We start from the raw sequence: 15,546 nt of genomic DNA on the forward strand, positions 1-15,546 counted from the left end.
AATACCTAATCATAATAAACGTACTGTTGAAAAGCTTATAATGCAGATATACATTAAGAACATTGTCATAGTACCTTGGACTTGGCTAGATTCACGAGCTGATGAAGATCATTCCACAGCATACAGTGGAAGACATTTTGCAGAACTGCAAAGACATACTTACGGTCAACTTTAATAATAACACTTAAATGCTGGACAAAGAGAGAGGATATACTGAGCCTGATGGATTTGTCAGTAGTGTTTGAACTAGTTAACGCCGCTTACTAGTTATCATCAGATCCCCCTGCTTCATTCAGTATGGGGTCAAAAGTGCCAAAGTGGTTCAAATGTTATCAAAATGTAATGTGAAAAGTAAACACACTGCAGCCTGTGAAATCCCTTTTTTGAATTCCCATGCGACTTAATACTTGCATAATATACTTTGCACCCACGATATGTAACATGTACTTGGAATGACTATGGGATTTTTGGAACCCTTGCCTATGCATGCTACTAGTATGCTGCAATATGTGGATTTTGTTGAAGGGCGCTAATGCTTCATGACAACTAGGTGTCCACTCAACAGCTGATGTTGAATCAGAATAAGCCAGATTTCTCATTGTCATGCAAGACCAAAGTGGTGCCATTGCAAACGACTGGCATATGAAACTGGTGGAAGCTGACCTATACACCAAAACAGTTCACAGTGCAAAATAACTGATAATCGCACTCAACCACAAACGCTAGTTAGATATATATATAAAAGCGCAAAAGCTGCATAAGACCAACTAAAATCAGTCAACAGTTTTTACCTGCTTAAGATCTGAAACAAGTAGTACAAAAATTGGATGTGTCTCAACTGAACTATAGTATAGATGTTCACAAGCAACCTTCCAATTAGAACAGCCTGTCTAAAAGCTATCTTTAACGATGCCGCGAGATTGATTTGACAAATCGAAAAATATATATATATATATATATTACACAAACCCTAATTACATGGCTGCCTTTCCATCCAAGCTAGCATTGATCTTGGAGCTGCTAACATCATTTCCAAGGCATTGAAAAGTAACACGCACTATTATCTAAGAAGTAACTTACAATTTATTGTGAACACAGGCATCTCTGCAGCACCAATAATTTCCTTCTCCATACTAACAATGTCATTAAGAATGTTTTAAACTCAACTGCCAAGATTTAGAATAAGGTCCTTATAGAAATACGATTTTGACTCCTGGCGCAGCTTAACACACCTTGTCCTCATACTGAATGTTGTGTGAATAGTTTTACCGCAATACTGAATGTATGACATGTTAAATTGTTAGGTGTTCATAATGTAGGGCAAGATTGATATTTTTCATCCCTTCAGCACAAAACGCTTTCACATCCTTTTGAATAATGTCTGCTCCATAGTAAAAGTAAATTTTAAAAAATTATTTTTTAAAACTCTTTAAAAAAAAAAAAAAAATCTGTAAAACAACAATTCCGTTATAGGCCACTGAACACATCAACTGGGTAACACCAGATCGAGTACCCATCTAGTGTCCTTGCCGGATTAACTTCCCTTCTGTTCACTCTGTATAGTCTCTTTCACTCCCTTGCTAAATAATACCACGCTCCAGGATTTGACTTCAAGTCCTCACACCTCTCTGTCACAGTTGCATTTGGACCACTTCATGAGAGAAAGGACTCATGGCACAAATAAGTTGCGTTAAAATGCATAATTATACACAGACCACACTAAAGTAAGTGTTGTGAATCACCTACAGTTCAGAGATGTATTTTATTTTTATTTTTATTTTTAATTTAATCTGTCTGGTAATTTACAGTTACAATTAATATAAATAACTATGTGGGAGAGGGTGGCATGTTGTACCTTAATTTCTTGCACCGCAATACCAAGCCTTCAAAAAAGTTACATGAAAAACAAAACAGTTGGCTGTTTTTCATGTTTGTTTAAATTTTGTTTTTCAGATCATCACGGATTCCAGCAGATTGTCTTTCTTGAAGAGGTGAAGGAACTTGTGTGGGATCTTCTAAAAGACCCTATAAGCTATGTGAGAGCGAGTGCGGTGAGCACGCTTGGACAGCTATTCATCATCAACTCTGAAATAAGTAGAACAGAGCATGATAGCACTGAAAAGGTAAATGGAACATTCATTTACAGTGCTAGATAGGAATTTTTGACACTATTAAATGGAAAACAATCTATCAATGTATCTTACAATATTCTATCAAAGTTGGCCCCATGCAGGGTTGAAAGCTTCCGGATACAGCAGAGTCATCTGTAAACTGGAAAGTCTATCGCTAACTAACATTGATACTTGTAGCCTGCCCCCTAGAGGCCTTGCAAAATTACATGTTTATGCAATTCCCCACATTGCATGCACCTGCACGAGGACAGGTTCGTTTTTGTATTTTCAAGAATACGGAAATGTTGAGAGTCAATAGTATGATGGCTGGGACTTCTGATGGCTGCAGATTTTCTGCTGTTAAATCTCATACTTAGAGTTTCACTTAAGCAGTGTGAAAGTGCAGGATGAAGATGGGACAGTTTACCCTGTGGAGAAACTGATGAGACTGCCTCTGTGCTGCAAAATTAGTGTGGTGTAACCATATTCCCTGTAAGAAGTTTGAAAGAAGGAGTGTGCACAACACATACATACATACATACATGATCTGATCAGCAGTGGTCGCCCTGTGGGATCCCTGTGACATTGACAACACTGGCTGACCCAAGTAGTGGAAGATTCAACTTTATTTTGGGGGCAAGGGCAAAACAACACTGAAAACCAATGTTCTTATGGTATAGTTCATGCTTTAATTTTTTGGTGGCCGCTCGAATTCACTGAATGACAGAGGCATCGATAACGCCTGAACCTGTTCCATATGGGCACCGATGGGAGCTCTCCACTAGACACCAAGACATTACAGCAGGTGTGTCTGAGGTAATCAATTATGTTTTCAAAGAAAAAACAATGGCGTAAGAACTGCTTCAAGCAACAAGCTTTGAGGCTTAGATGGGTTTAAAAGGAACTCACCAATCGTGAAGCTGATCTAAATAAAGGCAAAACGTGACTGTAACTCACCATGAAGGGTGCATGCTTATTTTTTTTTTCTGAAAACTGCTGGGGATAAAGGCATATGATGGCATGTCTGAGCATTCATGTCCACCAGTTTGGGAGGAATGTGACTGAATTGGCTACCAGAATTCAGCAATCGAATGCATAGAACAAGAAATGAAAGAGACTGTGGTGGGGCTACATACATTTGAGAACTGTAATAGAGAAAGAGCATTATAAAACTAGATTCTGATGGAAACTTCTAACAGATTCCACAGCTTGTGAATACTCCCAGACTCCAGATTCGATTTGGATATTTTTCTCACCAATTCCCTCGCCCGCCATTAGGTGGTATCATACGGCTCTGTCTGTTCCGTCCAGCCCTGAAGGTACCGTTGTGTGACAATGTAACCGCCGCGTCTACACTTTTGATGTCAGTTCCTTTGTCCCCAAGCCTCTAGATGCATACCTGGAGCTTGCTCCCTTGCTTTTGTCACTTGACAGAAACTTTTATCTAAAAATATTTTTCCAATGAGCAAGGGGCATGTCTCCCCCTAAATCTACAGGGTTTAAACCCTGCAGGGATTGCTGTAACATGATGTTGGTGATGGACTGTCTCTGGTGTCTGGGTTCCTTGCATGACTCAAAATCGTGCACTGCCTGTCTTGGTCCCCCCATGCAATCAGATTCCTGAGATTGTCCTGATGCACCTGGATCCCAGCAATCCAAAGAGGCCTCAGGTTGGATTTCCACCTTTGGATCTGTCCCTGACTGTGCTTCCGAACCCTGTTTCAGAGTCTACCCCAAATGCTGGACCATGCCTACACCAACCTCTCACACATCACCAAGACATGCACCGGTTTTCAATGTGCTGACACCGGAGGATGAACCGATAGTTCTATCAGTCTACAACGACCTCAGACAAAGTTGCACCCTGCCTCAGTCGGATTGAGATGGAATATGCCCTCTACCACAGATTTCTTCTGAACTGAACCCACTCGACTGGGATAATGAACCCCAAATTTACGTTACGGAAAACCCTTTTTGGAGTCTATCGAGGCCAGTCACCTAGACACATCCCGACGCTAGCCTTAACTCTCCACTTGGTCCCTCTACAAACTAATTTGCTTAATTTGCCATGGCAAAGAGGGCAGCAGAAGTCCTTGACCTACAACTTCCCTCCGCACAGGTGAAAACAAACGTCCTCACTAATGTTCTGCAGCCTGGGTAGACTTCAGCAGAGCCACTCCTGCCCTTCAATAATGCACTTATAGACACTCACATGGGCACCAGGGTCAAACAAGGATCTTGTCCTCCTGTTAACTGCTAAATAGCCAAAATACATTAGCCAGCTGGCGATGCTCATGTAACAATTGAATCTGTAAACTCAGACACATTCCCCCAACAGCCCGACATCATTCAAATTGCAGTGCTCAGGAAGGTCTAATCAGCTACCTCGTTGTAAGTATATCACATTTCTAAAATCATCCCTGTCTCCATCCATGAACACTCCAGTTTCTAGAGCTATAACTTCCAGCTCCTTGGGATGTAGGCTATACTTACACACCTCCTTGTGCCAAATAAAAACCAGGGGCAGTCAAAAATGGAAACCACTGGCTACAACACACTCACCCTACTAACAATATGTAGTTCTGATAGGCACTGCATGTTCAACATGCACTCGATATATACAAAGGGATGGCACTGTAGGCTGTGAGGATGACAATCAGTACTTGAAACACACAAAAGGCGATAGGAGGAATGCTTGGATTTTGTCTAACCCCTGCCAGTTGCTCAGGGTAGCATCCTAACCCATCGTTCTTTTGCTCACCATGCCTCCTTAGTTTGGACCTTGCAAATCAGCCTTGACCCTGGTCCTCACTGGAAGAGCCCAGCCAGAACTACCCGGCCATATCCTTACTGAAACACAATCAGCTTAGATCCGATTTCTCCCTGATAAGGGCCCATCAGCTGATTTCGCCCTGATAAGGGTTTTAGTGGCACAATGAGCACAGGACCAATGCCTGGGCATACCCTTGCCACTTAAGGCAGTACATCAGACACACAAAGGGTGGTGCGAGGAATGCTCATGGGAACAGGCCAGGCCAGGTCCTTATTGGCAAGGGTATGCTCACACTTTGGTCCGGCCCTCACTCTGCCACTGGAACCAAGCTATACCTGGCAATAAATCCTTAACAGGGCGGAAATGGTCCTAGGTTGTCTGTGTTCTAGTAGTTGAGGCCCTGCCAGTTCAGGGTGGACTTTTCCCATAAGGAGCAGGATCAAGGCTGATTTGCATATGGCTGGGTCTAAAATGAGGTGGCATGGTGAGCTAAAAAACGGTGGGTTGGAATGCTACCTGAGCGATTGCTGGTGGTTAGACAAATTGCAAGCATTCTTCCCAAAACCTTTTGTGTGTTTCACACAACTGGAACTTTGCACAGATGGGCCAGTAGTCATCGCACTTTCTTAGAACAGGGAAAAAGGCCTTTCTAACCACTTGGTATGCAAAACCTGTATGCTGCCACCACCTGTGGCAGTATATGTCCCAGGGACACATTTGGTGGCCTTGTGACAGTTAAGGGGTATCCCTTAGATATTTTGCACATAAGGTAATCCAGGCTGTGGATCTCCTGGTCAATTTCAGACTTCGCCCGTGGTGTGCACACAGAATTCTGTCAGTGCTGGAGCAAAATATGATCAGGATACCAGATTCGTTTCCAGCTTCTCTACATGTCCATCTACCATTCAGTACATTTCTATCCCAACACCTTGCATTGCACTTCATGCAATGCCTTTCTTTATAGGGCATTCTCCTCTTTATAGGCCGTCCTCCTTTGCTTAGGGCTTTAAATTAGAGAGCAAGCATATTATCACAGATTATGCCTTTGGTGTATGGCTATAATTCTGTATTGTTAATCTGTTGGCTCTTATCTGTAAAGGACAATATTGTTCAAATAGGCACAATATTTAAGGAATGTGGAATAATGAGCAAACTTTATTGAACATTTCCTGCAGTGTTAAAATGGTTTACTTTTGTGTTCTGGGCATGTGGTTTCCTCCTCTTAATGATTGTGTTGTGAAGGAATTGGCTGATGAGCCTATACAGTCTAATGTTCCTGGTGTTGTTGATGTGGCACATCACAGTAAATGACTGACAGCATTTCAGGCTAAATACTTTTTTAAGATTTAAAAAAGGCAGTGCTTGACTGCCCAACTAGAATGAGCGAGTCTTGAGACTTCAAAAACAAAATTCAATAGTTAATATATTTTTAGCCTAATTAATATCTCGTGTTTTCGTTCCCTTCTATTTGTTTCTCCCAGGCTACTATTGTGTCGGAGTTCTTGGAAATGCTATTGACGGACACAGAAGCTTTCCCACGAAGGGCTGTGGTCAAGGTTTTCACAGATTGGCTCAGGCAAGGCCACATGAGGAAGCTGTGGGACGAAGAGCAAATGATGTCTAGACTGCTAACCGCAACAAACTGCGATTTGGACTGGGAAGTGAAAGTGAACGGGTTGGTGCTGGCTGAAGTATTTGTAGAGCAAACGTTAGGAAAACTTTCTTTGCCAGACTGTCCTTACGCAGTGGTCTTAACTTCCAAGACTTCCGTTCTCGCAGAATCACTGGAAAAGTTCTGCCGAATTGAACTTTTTCCTTTCTTGCTCAGGGCACTCTGTGACTGTGATAGACCCGTGGCTCAAAAGTCCTGCGATATCCTCTTATGTCTGAAAGTGCATTACTGTAAACCAGCCCTCCAGAGCAGGGGGACTGTGCCAACTCCGATAGGTGGAACTGACTGGGTAGAGGATGTTCTGAAAAAACGACATTTTAAAGGCGCTGGTGAGCAAGGTGATAGACCAAGAAAGATTTCTCCGCAGGAATCTGACTGGGTGCTTGAAACTCTGGGGACAATAGACCTGGAGGCTTTGCAGGTCTCTCTGGAGCGAAGCAGTGACCACATCGAAAACAGCCCGCAGTCTCTTCTGCAGGATATCTTAGCGACTGTTGGAACCCTCGATGAAAACGGAATCGACTGCTACTAACATGTGAAAAGGTTTTGAGTGAATACAAAAAATGAATGTTTTAATGTTGATCTTTGAAGGGATTGTGTACAAGAAGCATAACACGTCAGCACCTACTTCCAGTCCCACTTTGTGCGACACCGAACAGTAAGTCTCATATAATGACTGCCACGATGTATGACCCGTACCTTAACCTTGGGCTGGTCCTCTGCCGGAGCACTGCTGTTTCATGCTGACAGTGCGCCTCTCCAAATAGGGAGTTCACTTGGGAACGTTCTGCATATTGAGTATGGTAATTATAGTGACGTGTAAATAGCATTGGCTGTTACATGTGCCAGCTACGGATTATGAACTTTAGGTTTTAACAAAAACAACGTTTCTGCATTTCATGTAGACGTATGTCTACATTGAGAAAGTGATATTGACATTTATCTATTAAAATGAGTTTTATTTGAACCACAACAATTTTTGGTGACGACTTCGATCTGCATAGAGTGCAAATACGTTTCACCTTCGTGGCTCAGTGAATAAAACACTTTTTATACATATTTGTGTGTCTGTTTCTTGACCTACTTATTGCTGAACGCTTTGCTACGATTGTCAGGTTCATTCTATTGCAGCACTCGATTGATAGGAACGGACCTAGCATTGTATACTGCAGGCGAGATTTCCTTCAGTTGTGTGCGCTGTAGTATTAACTCATTAAAACTGGAACTAGGAACAGCAGCACTGGTGCGAAGAAAGAACACATTGCTGAATTAAAGTCCTATGAGCGACGATTATACTTCGGGCTTCCGGTTTTACGGTATTTATAATTTCTACATTTCCGTCTGTATTTATCCATATTTATTTTTTGCAAATTTTTCTGTATTTATCCATTTTAATTTGTATTTACTTTATTAATGAAGCTGCAATTGGTATTTTTCCACATTTATTTAACTGATAAATGTATACTCGCACACGAATGTCAAAAGGATTCAGCTGTATACCGTGCAATAGCATTATTTTAAAACACTTGCATTGTAGAAAACCATGAAGACATTCAGATCTGCAGGTAATGAAGCTTAATTAGCAAACCTATTGTCTTGTTTTTTCATATATCCACCTCTTATGTATTCATACTGACCTGGCATTCATGATTGAGAGTAGAGAAAATAATCCAAAGAAAGCCTATTTCACGTATTTTTCTGTATTTAAAATAAATACAGACAGGAAAATATATAGTTTTCTGTCTGTATTTATCTGTAAAAGTCAATGAAAACGGAAAATTGGGACCCCCTAATTATACAGTACCTGCATTCTGACAGCGTGCAAGTTAGTAGCAGTTAATTTGTTCCCTGAATCTTCGGTTTAAGAAGGTAACAAAGACAAAATATGTTTCCCGGAAATACGAAACGGGTCCTAGAATTGACTGCTGTTTCAGACTGACGGCATCTATAAAGAGAACGCGCCTCAGAGTAAATGATGGATGACACTCTTTACAAGTAAAGCCATAGCAAGCGATCCTGATTCACCAACATGTGATTAAATGCTGCTCAATGTAGGGTGGACTAGGATTTGGGGACTATGGCTTGTTGGCATACTGAAAGCACTAATAATTTCTGTCCCTTTGCGCGGTCACTAAGGGTGTGTGTTTTTTTTTTTTTTTTTTTTTTTAATCCTACAACTTTGTACATGTAGTCTCCGTCGCATAGTATCCTTTCTCTCTCATTTTACTTTGAAATGGTCATGAAAACTTACATACCTGTGCATTGGGAAAACGTTTGCAAAGGCCCATGTGCGATTAAAATGAAGCTTGGTCGAGACCCTGTCTGCAGTTGCCAAGTGCCTTTAGGGGCCAGTGGAGTCCCGTCCTGACAGCACACCCACCAAAGAGTTAGTGGTGAGTGAGCTGGGGAACAGGTGTCCTTGGGCACATGGGCAGTTTCTCAGCACTGGAGACTTCATGTCCTAACATAGATTAATGAATGTGGTGCTCCCTATCAATCTCTTTGGAACCCTGTAAACCTGATCCTGTACTGGAACACTTATGGATCTGATTGAGGGCACCTACCCAGCGAAACAGCAAGTAGCCCAGTGCTTGACCAATGGTTTATGCAAGTCTGCTGGGAGGGCTAGCATTTGAAAAGGAGAAGACTAAAGATTCATGGTTGCAACAGGACAAATACTGTCGTAGCCAGTGCCAGGAGTAGGGCGGGGCCAATTTATGGGAAGACCCCCAATCACCAATCCTAGTGAACATAAGAACACTGGGGCAAGACCATCTACCATTAGAATATACAAGAACTGGTGAAGAGGATTAGGGTTGGGCCCTTCTGACCTCCTATATGTGTCAACTTCTTCACATCCCGAGTGGACGCATCCTGGAGACTAGCGTTATCTTGGAATGCTTTCCTGTTTCCTTTTAGGCAAGTGGTTATAAGGATGCTTCCGTTCACCCCAATAGGCTTCAGGATCCTGACCTGTCCCTAAAGGTTGGCTGAGTGTGTTCTTTAGCTGAGGTGTAGGGAAAAAGAGTTGACCTGAAGAAAAAGCAGTAAATATAAAAATTGGCTCCTTTGTAAGAATTGTGTCTCCGACAAACCGTTTTTTTTGTTGTAAACATTATCCACACCAAAAAAAGTTTCTTATGATGGCATAAGGAACCATAATGTGGAGCTTGACCTGTGGAACCTGGTTGTTCGTATATCAAGAATTATTCATTCTGATGAATACTTCTTCCTACAGATTCCTAACCTTTAGAGTACTCCCTAATGCAAGACTGGATCTCGAGAAAATTCAAAGCAATACTCCTGCATCCAGTAAGTGGCGCTATGTGGCTCTGCAGGGACTCTAAATCTACCTCGAAGTGATGAAGCAGAGCTATATGTTAAGTGTCATCCCTGCGCTTTGACGTTACTTCCTTTATTTCCATGGCCTACAATGCAAATCTAGAGGTTGGCCCACACCTTGTTGGTAATCTCACTACTGCAAACTTCTTAGGATCCAAAGACTACGGGATTGAAATCCTGCTGATACTGCAGGAAGCAGAAGTTGTTAATGGTCCTACATGATGTGTGTTTTTGGTACTTCTGCTCCAGTCACAACTCGAAGTCTTGCCACCGTCACACAGCCAAAGGTGATCTGGGAATGAGTGGTGAAGCTCTATATTGCAGATCGTGGTCGAAACACTAGTCTAGCTCCAAGTTCCGGGGACACTTGTGGTCCAGAGTCCATTCCAGCAAAAAGTCGAAGATCTGGTATAAGTGCTAAAAGGCCAAGCAGGACTCCACTCCATCCATCTATTCAAAGTCTGTCAAGAAGACACTAGGGTGTCAAGCTAAAGATCTTACCCAGGGTCACCCAAAACTTATTAGATTGTGCAGATGGTACAGTGTTCCCAGAATTCATAGGTCCATTGTCTACTCTACAACAAATAGCAGCCTTCAAAGAAGCCATTCTCCAAATTATAAATGTGCTTCCTGCTCCCTCTGGTGGGCCTTTGGGCCGCACTGGTCAACAGGGTCTGTCAGTCACACATTCGCTAGTGAGACTGCCCCCAACTAACGTCCGCTGGCCCTGACCTGAGATCCAATTCAGACTCCAGTCTTAGACTTCAAACCAACATCGATCCACACCACATGTATGTTGTGCTATGAAGTAACACAGGTGCAATGAGTCGTTATATAACCAGGCATCAATGCTAGACCTGTGCTGTTCTGCTAGAGGTTCTCATTGAATACAATTCTGATGCGGTTAAGAACGTACCCAATAACTGATGATGACGAGGAGGCAAATAATTTACTCACCCCTCATTACATCAATAGAGGTTTATATTCGGACTTATAAAATGCCAGTGGTTTGGAGGTCCTCTTAGACAGAGCTCTACTCGCTGCCTGGTCCACCACATGAGAAAGGTGCCAAAGGTGCCTCTTCTGATGGTTACTTCTAACAGCAGATTCCACACCTTCAGAGTAGCCTCAGGTACCAGAATGGAGCTGGAGATTTTTTCATAACATTGCTCCGCTGCACCAGTAGGTGAGTGTCATGCAGCTCTGCATTTACTTTGTACTGCCCCAAAGTGACATCAGAGCCACTTATAAGCACCACTCCTGTGCTCTGATGCCAGGTTCTGTCTTCCTGTGCCTTTGGACATGGATCCGGAGCTAGCTCCCAAACTTTTCCTCGTCTCTAAAGTGATTTTTTTGCTAACCAAATTCTTCGTTAGTGAGCAAAGAAACATGTCCACACATACAGGTTTTGTGCCTTTTAAGCACTGTCACGAGCAGATGTCTGTGACAGATCCCTACAAGGTCTGCCTCTGGTGTCTAGAGTCGTCTCATGAGACTAGGCCTTATGAGGATTGCACCCAAATGAACTCCAACGCGATCCAGTATTGCAAAGTCAAACATTACTTTGCTGAACACCGACCAAAAGTGTGTTAAGTCCAGGTTCCGGTTGAAATAGGGGGTGTGGACCTGCTCCCACTCTTGAAGCTGCTCTTGTGACAAATCTTCTTCCCGTTTCAAGTCCTCAGGTAGGTCCAAGAAAAGCAAAATCTCAAAGCAGGATGCCTTCATGTGAAATTGCATGATCATCAAGGTGCTTTTCAATCTCTGTCCCCTACAGAAGGACCAATACGACATCTTATTCTGATACACTCCGAGTTTTCAGGTCTATTGGTTGACGTCAGAGCAAATAGAGGCTTTCCATCCAGCCTCCATCTGGTGAACATTCATGAACCCATGGATCAGAGGAGGTCTCCACCCCTGTTACAGTAGGCGGATCCTTCCTCAACGCAGTCTGTACCTCTTGACCGTGCTTCGGAGTCCATGATGATGCTCAACCTGACTTTGATCCAGACAGCAAGACCTACAACAGTTCCTAATGCCACAAGACCAGCCGCGATGTTGCTGACGCCGGAAGAGGGCCTGCGTATTTTATCTGGGCTCTGAAACTAATTTGATTCAACCTCAACTGAACTCTCCTTATACAGCTCACCTGGTCCAAACCTCAGATAGAACACCTCGCCTACCAGGCAATTGGTCTCTGGCCTTCCATAATTTGTTTGGATCATAACATGACTAAAGCCAGCATAATCGCGGAGATAATGGGGATGATGCCCCAAATTATGTACATTTGTACAATGATTTACAGGAGGCCAGTGGTCAGGAACTTCTCGACACTGGGTTGAGTTCCACCTTCTGGCCACACCACGGAGGACTCAATGGCTTTTGCTGTTGTCATCAGGTGTGTGGCTGCAGTTTTGGGATTTAAGGTTCCCATCAGGACCAATGTGTTCACTATGCAGACTGAAGTTTTGCAGTCATGACAGGCAACTAAAGAGTTCTTCCTTTTAACAAGGCTGTCACTGACACGTTAATGGGCACCTAGTCCAAATCTTGCTCTTGAGCGCCAGTAACTAGATAATGGACTAGATATCACCAACCTGCTCCAGGCAATTATGCCTTATTGATCCAGCGTCCTACACCTGAAAGCCTGGTTGTCCACGCCTTCATGGGCAGGCTCATTCTTAACTAATTTCCTTCAACGCCTCTTGACAGAGAAACCTCTGGAAACCGAGTGTTTTCTTCTGCAACCCTCACCCTTCACTCAATAAATAAAATTGCCATTTTAGGGAGATAACTTTAAGGTTGTTTCATTGATTTCTCCGATGCTCACAGCCTCCTGGTTTTTACCCCAAATCATCTTTAAATTGTGATGCAATTTGTGCTTTGCTGGGACTCCGAATCTAATCATTAGCTTGCTCAAATATCCATCTCCAAAAATATCCTGAGTTTAATGGTCTAGAAATTCCATTCTTCTCATGGGCCTACCTTTCTGTATGCTTGAGTGCTGGTCAGCATTGATTCTGCAGAACAAAGTTAAGGCACTGTCATAGGTCACCCTGATGTACATTATCTGTCATCTATAGTAGACATTGTTCTGAAATCAGTGTTGCCAACCAGCATGGGATACTCACTCCCACAGGTTACATTCTGCTTGAGAATGGGGAACAATTCCTTGATTCCCCTTTATTTTTTAGTGGGTTACTCTTTTCATGGACATAATTGTGTTGCCATTGTAGTAGCCAGGCTACTATCATGATATGATGCTGTCACACCCATTTTCCAAATTTGTTGCAGTTTTCTAGTCTGACACCCAAGTCGTGACCGATTGTTTTCATTTTCCGGATAGCGCCAACCTAATGTCTCAACAGGAGGGACGTGTTTACCTTACCATCAATATTAGTTTTACTCTCTAGTTTCTGAGAGATTAGCCCGATAAGAGCCTGTGCTTTTTAATTACTTAATAATGATATGATGCCATCTGTAAGGAGAACTCTCCCAAGTGTCCAATAAAAGAGCAAGTTGTAGAGATTTAGCCACATCGCTCTTAAAAAACATAAATCTGTCTTCCATTCTGTGTGTCCTATGCTTTTCTACATGACTAGTTCAGAAATCAGAATTCAGTTCCAGAGTTCCAATTTGCAGCAATAGTAGGTCGAAGCATAATGTTTTGGAATACAAAATTCTTTTGCTGAACATATTTTCAGGGGCTGACTACTTTTAAGAGACGTTAGCCCAAGTGGAAACGTGGATCTAAATGTACTTCTCTAGACATTGGCTCATTTGCTCTTTGAATCTAAGTGATGTTAAACCAGTGACATTTAAGAACAAGTTACTTACCTATGGTAACTTTCAGTCTTATGGATACCCTATCTACCTGCAGATTCCTCAACTCTTGAATCTACTCCAGGCGCCAAACTGCATCATGAAAAGTTGAGATATCTCTACTATGCCAGTAAGACAACAGAGCTATGCTGTAGGCACCAAAAGCTGAGGGGTCTTGAGTCGTGTTCCATCCTTTCATTTTCACACAGAGAACATTATGCCAGGAGACCGAGAGGAGAATGGCAGACAGCATAGAGGCAAAGCCTGCATTTTGGAAGAAATGGCACCCGGGATGGTCAAAGCAACTCAAGACCCAGATCATTGATCCAATTGATCAGACCAATCTGATTTTTCTGCCAGGGATTCCACTTTCCCTGGCAGGGAGACAAACTGGAGGATCCGAAGCCAGGCATCTTGAGGAAGTTGGCCTCTGGTACCAGCGGAAACCTATAGGGTCTCTAAACAGGTGACCACACTGTTGTACTATGGTGTGACATCTTAACACTCCATAATGGGAATGGCTGGGAAGTGTCACATGCACTAGAATTCAGTGCACCTCCATTGGCAGGACAACCTCCCAAGAAGACTGCTGATGATGATGTTCTGACTGGCGGTGAGGACTTTTACTTCATTGTGTCTTGGCTTCCTTGCTCCCACTCTCCTTTTTTATTCTTTGTAAGTCATCACCTAACCTATATTTGGACGCGAAGATACAAGCCCTAGCATAAATACTTGGGGGCATTTGTTATGAAGAGTTAAAGTAATGCAGCGCAGTAATTAATGTTGCTGCGCTGTGTTACGTGAACAGGGGAGAGCAGAACTGTGCCATATCTACTTGGAACTGGTGCAATTCTGCTCTCTACCTGCGCTCGTGCGCTTGGGGCTGCCATACGCCAACGCATGCACGTCTGCATTGTACTCAGAATAGTTTGTGTGCAGGCAGGGGTCTTGTGTTTCTGCACCAAAAAAATATGTTCCAAGGCATTTCCTTTGTGTATGTTTGCAGCACGCATGTAAAGAGGAGAAATGAAAATATTTCTGCTCAATACGCTTGCCTTAGGGAGGCATAGGCTTTTGATACAAATCACTATCCATAATTCTTTGTAGACTGGGATTTGCATCAAAATCCATTGGTGGTTGCATGGGACCGCTCATTCACCAACCATGTAATGGCCCCTTGATGCAAAGTACTGGGAGGCAGTGCACTGCGCTGCGTTTCATTGTGTTACTGTGGCTTACAAACTGATGCAAATTGTGATTTGCACTGGTTTGTAAAAAACAGCAGAAGACTTTGCATCGGGTTGCCTTAAAAACTACACCAACCTGACAACTCTTTATAAATCTGAGCCCAAGCTTCTATGACTGAGCTAAGCCTAATCCTAGTACTTAAAGAAATTAGGAACGTGTTAATAAAAATAATAATAAACCTCTAAGAAGTAATGCATGTGTAATAAAAATAAATAAAAAAAAAGCGACTATCACTTAAACTACGAGCGTAAATTGTAATAGTATGTTCGATGGCATCTGTCGCTGTAGATACGCATGTTTTGCATAGCTCGCCATCTGGTGTTGGGCCGGAGTGTTACAAGTTGTTTTTCTTCGAAGAAGTCTTTCGAGTCACGGGACTGAGTGACTCCTCCTTTTGTCTCCATTGCGCATGGGCGTCGACTCCATCTTCGATTGTTTTTTTTCCGCCATCGGGTTCGGACGTGTTCCTGTCGCTCCGAGTTTCGGAACGGAAAGATAGCTAATTTCGGAAGATTTTCGTCGGTATTGTTGCGTTCGGGATCGGCGTAGTTAGATTCAACACCGCGTCTAAGATCGAA

General features: G+C 42.8%; 1 protein-coding gene across 3 annotated transcripts in view; it reads left to right on the top strand.

The window, feature by feature from the left end:
• The window catches only part of BRAT1 (BRCA1 associated ATM activator 1), a 172,207-nt gene extending 164,592 nt beyond the window's left edge, over positions 1-7,615 (top strand). For 2 of the 3 annotated variants that reach the window (XM_069209953.1, XM_069209955.1), the window contains 2 exons: positions 1,954-2,123; positions 6,366-7,615. In XM_069209953.1, coding sequence (XP_069066054.1) covers positions 1,954-2,123; positions 6,366-7,088 — 893 coding nt within the window. In that variant the 3' untranslated portion in view covers positions 7,089-7,615. The remainder of the gene's footprint in view (positions 1-1,953; positions 2,124-6,365) is intronic. The other variant, XM_069209954.1, reaches the window with a different exon arrangement.
• Positions 7,616-15,546: the final 7,931 nt, after the last annotated feature.

This window comes from Pleurodeles waltl, chromosome 10 (genome assembly GCF_031143425.1).
Source record: "Pleurodeles waltl isolate 20211129_DDA chromosome 10, aPleWal1.hap1.20221129, whole genome shotgun sequence".
NCBI lineage: Eukaryota > Metazoa > Chordata > Amphibia > Caudata > Salamandridae > Pleurodeles > Pleurodeles waltl.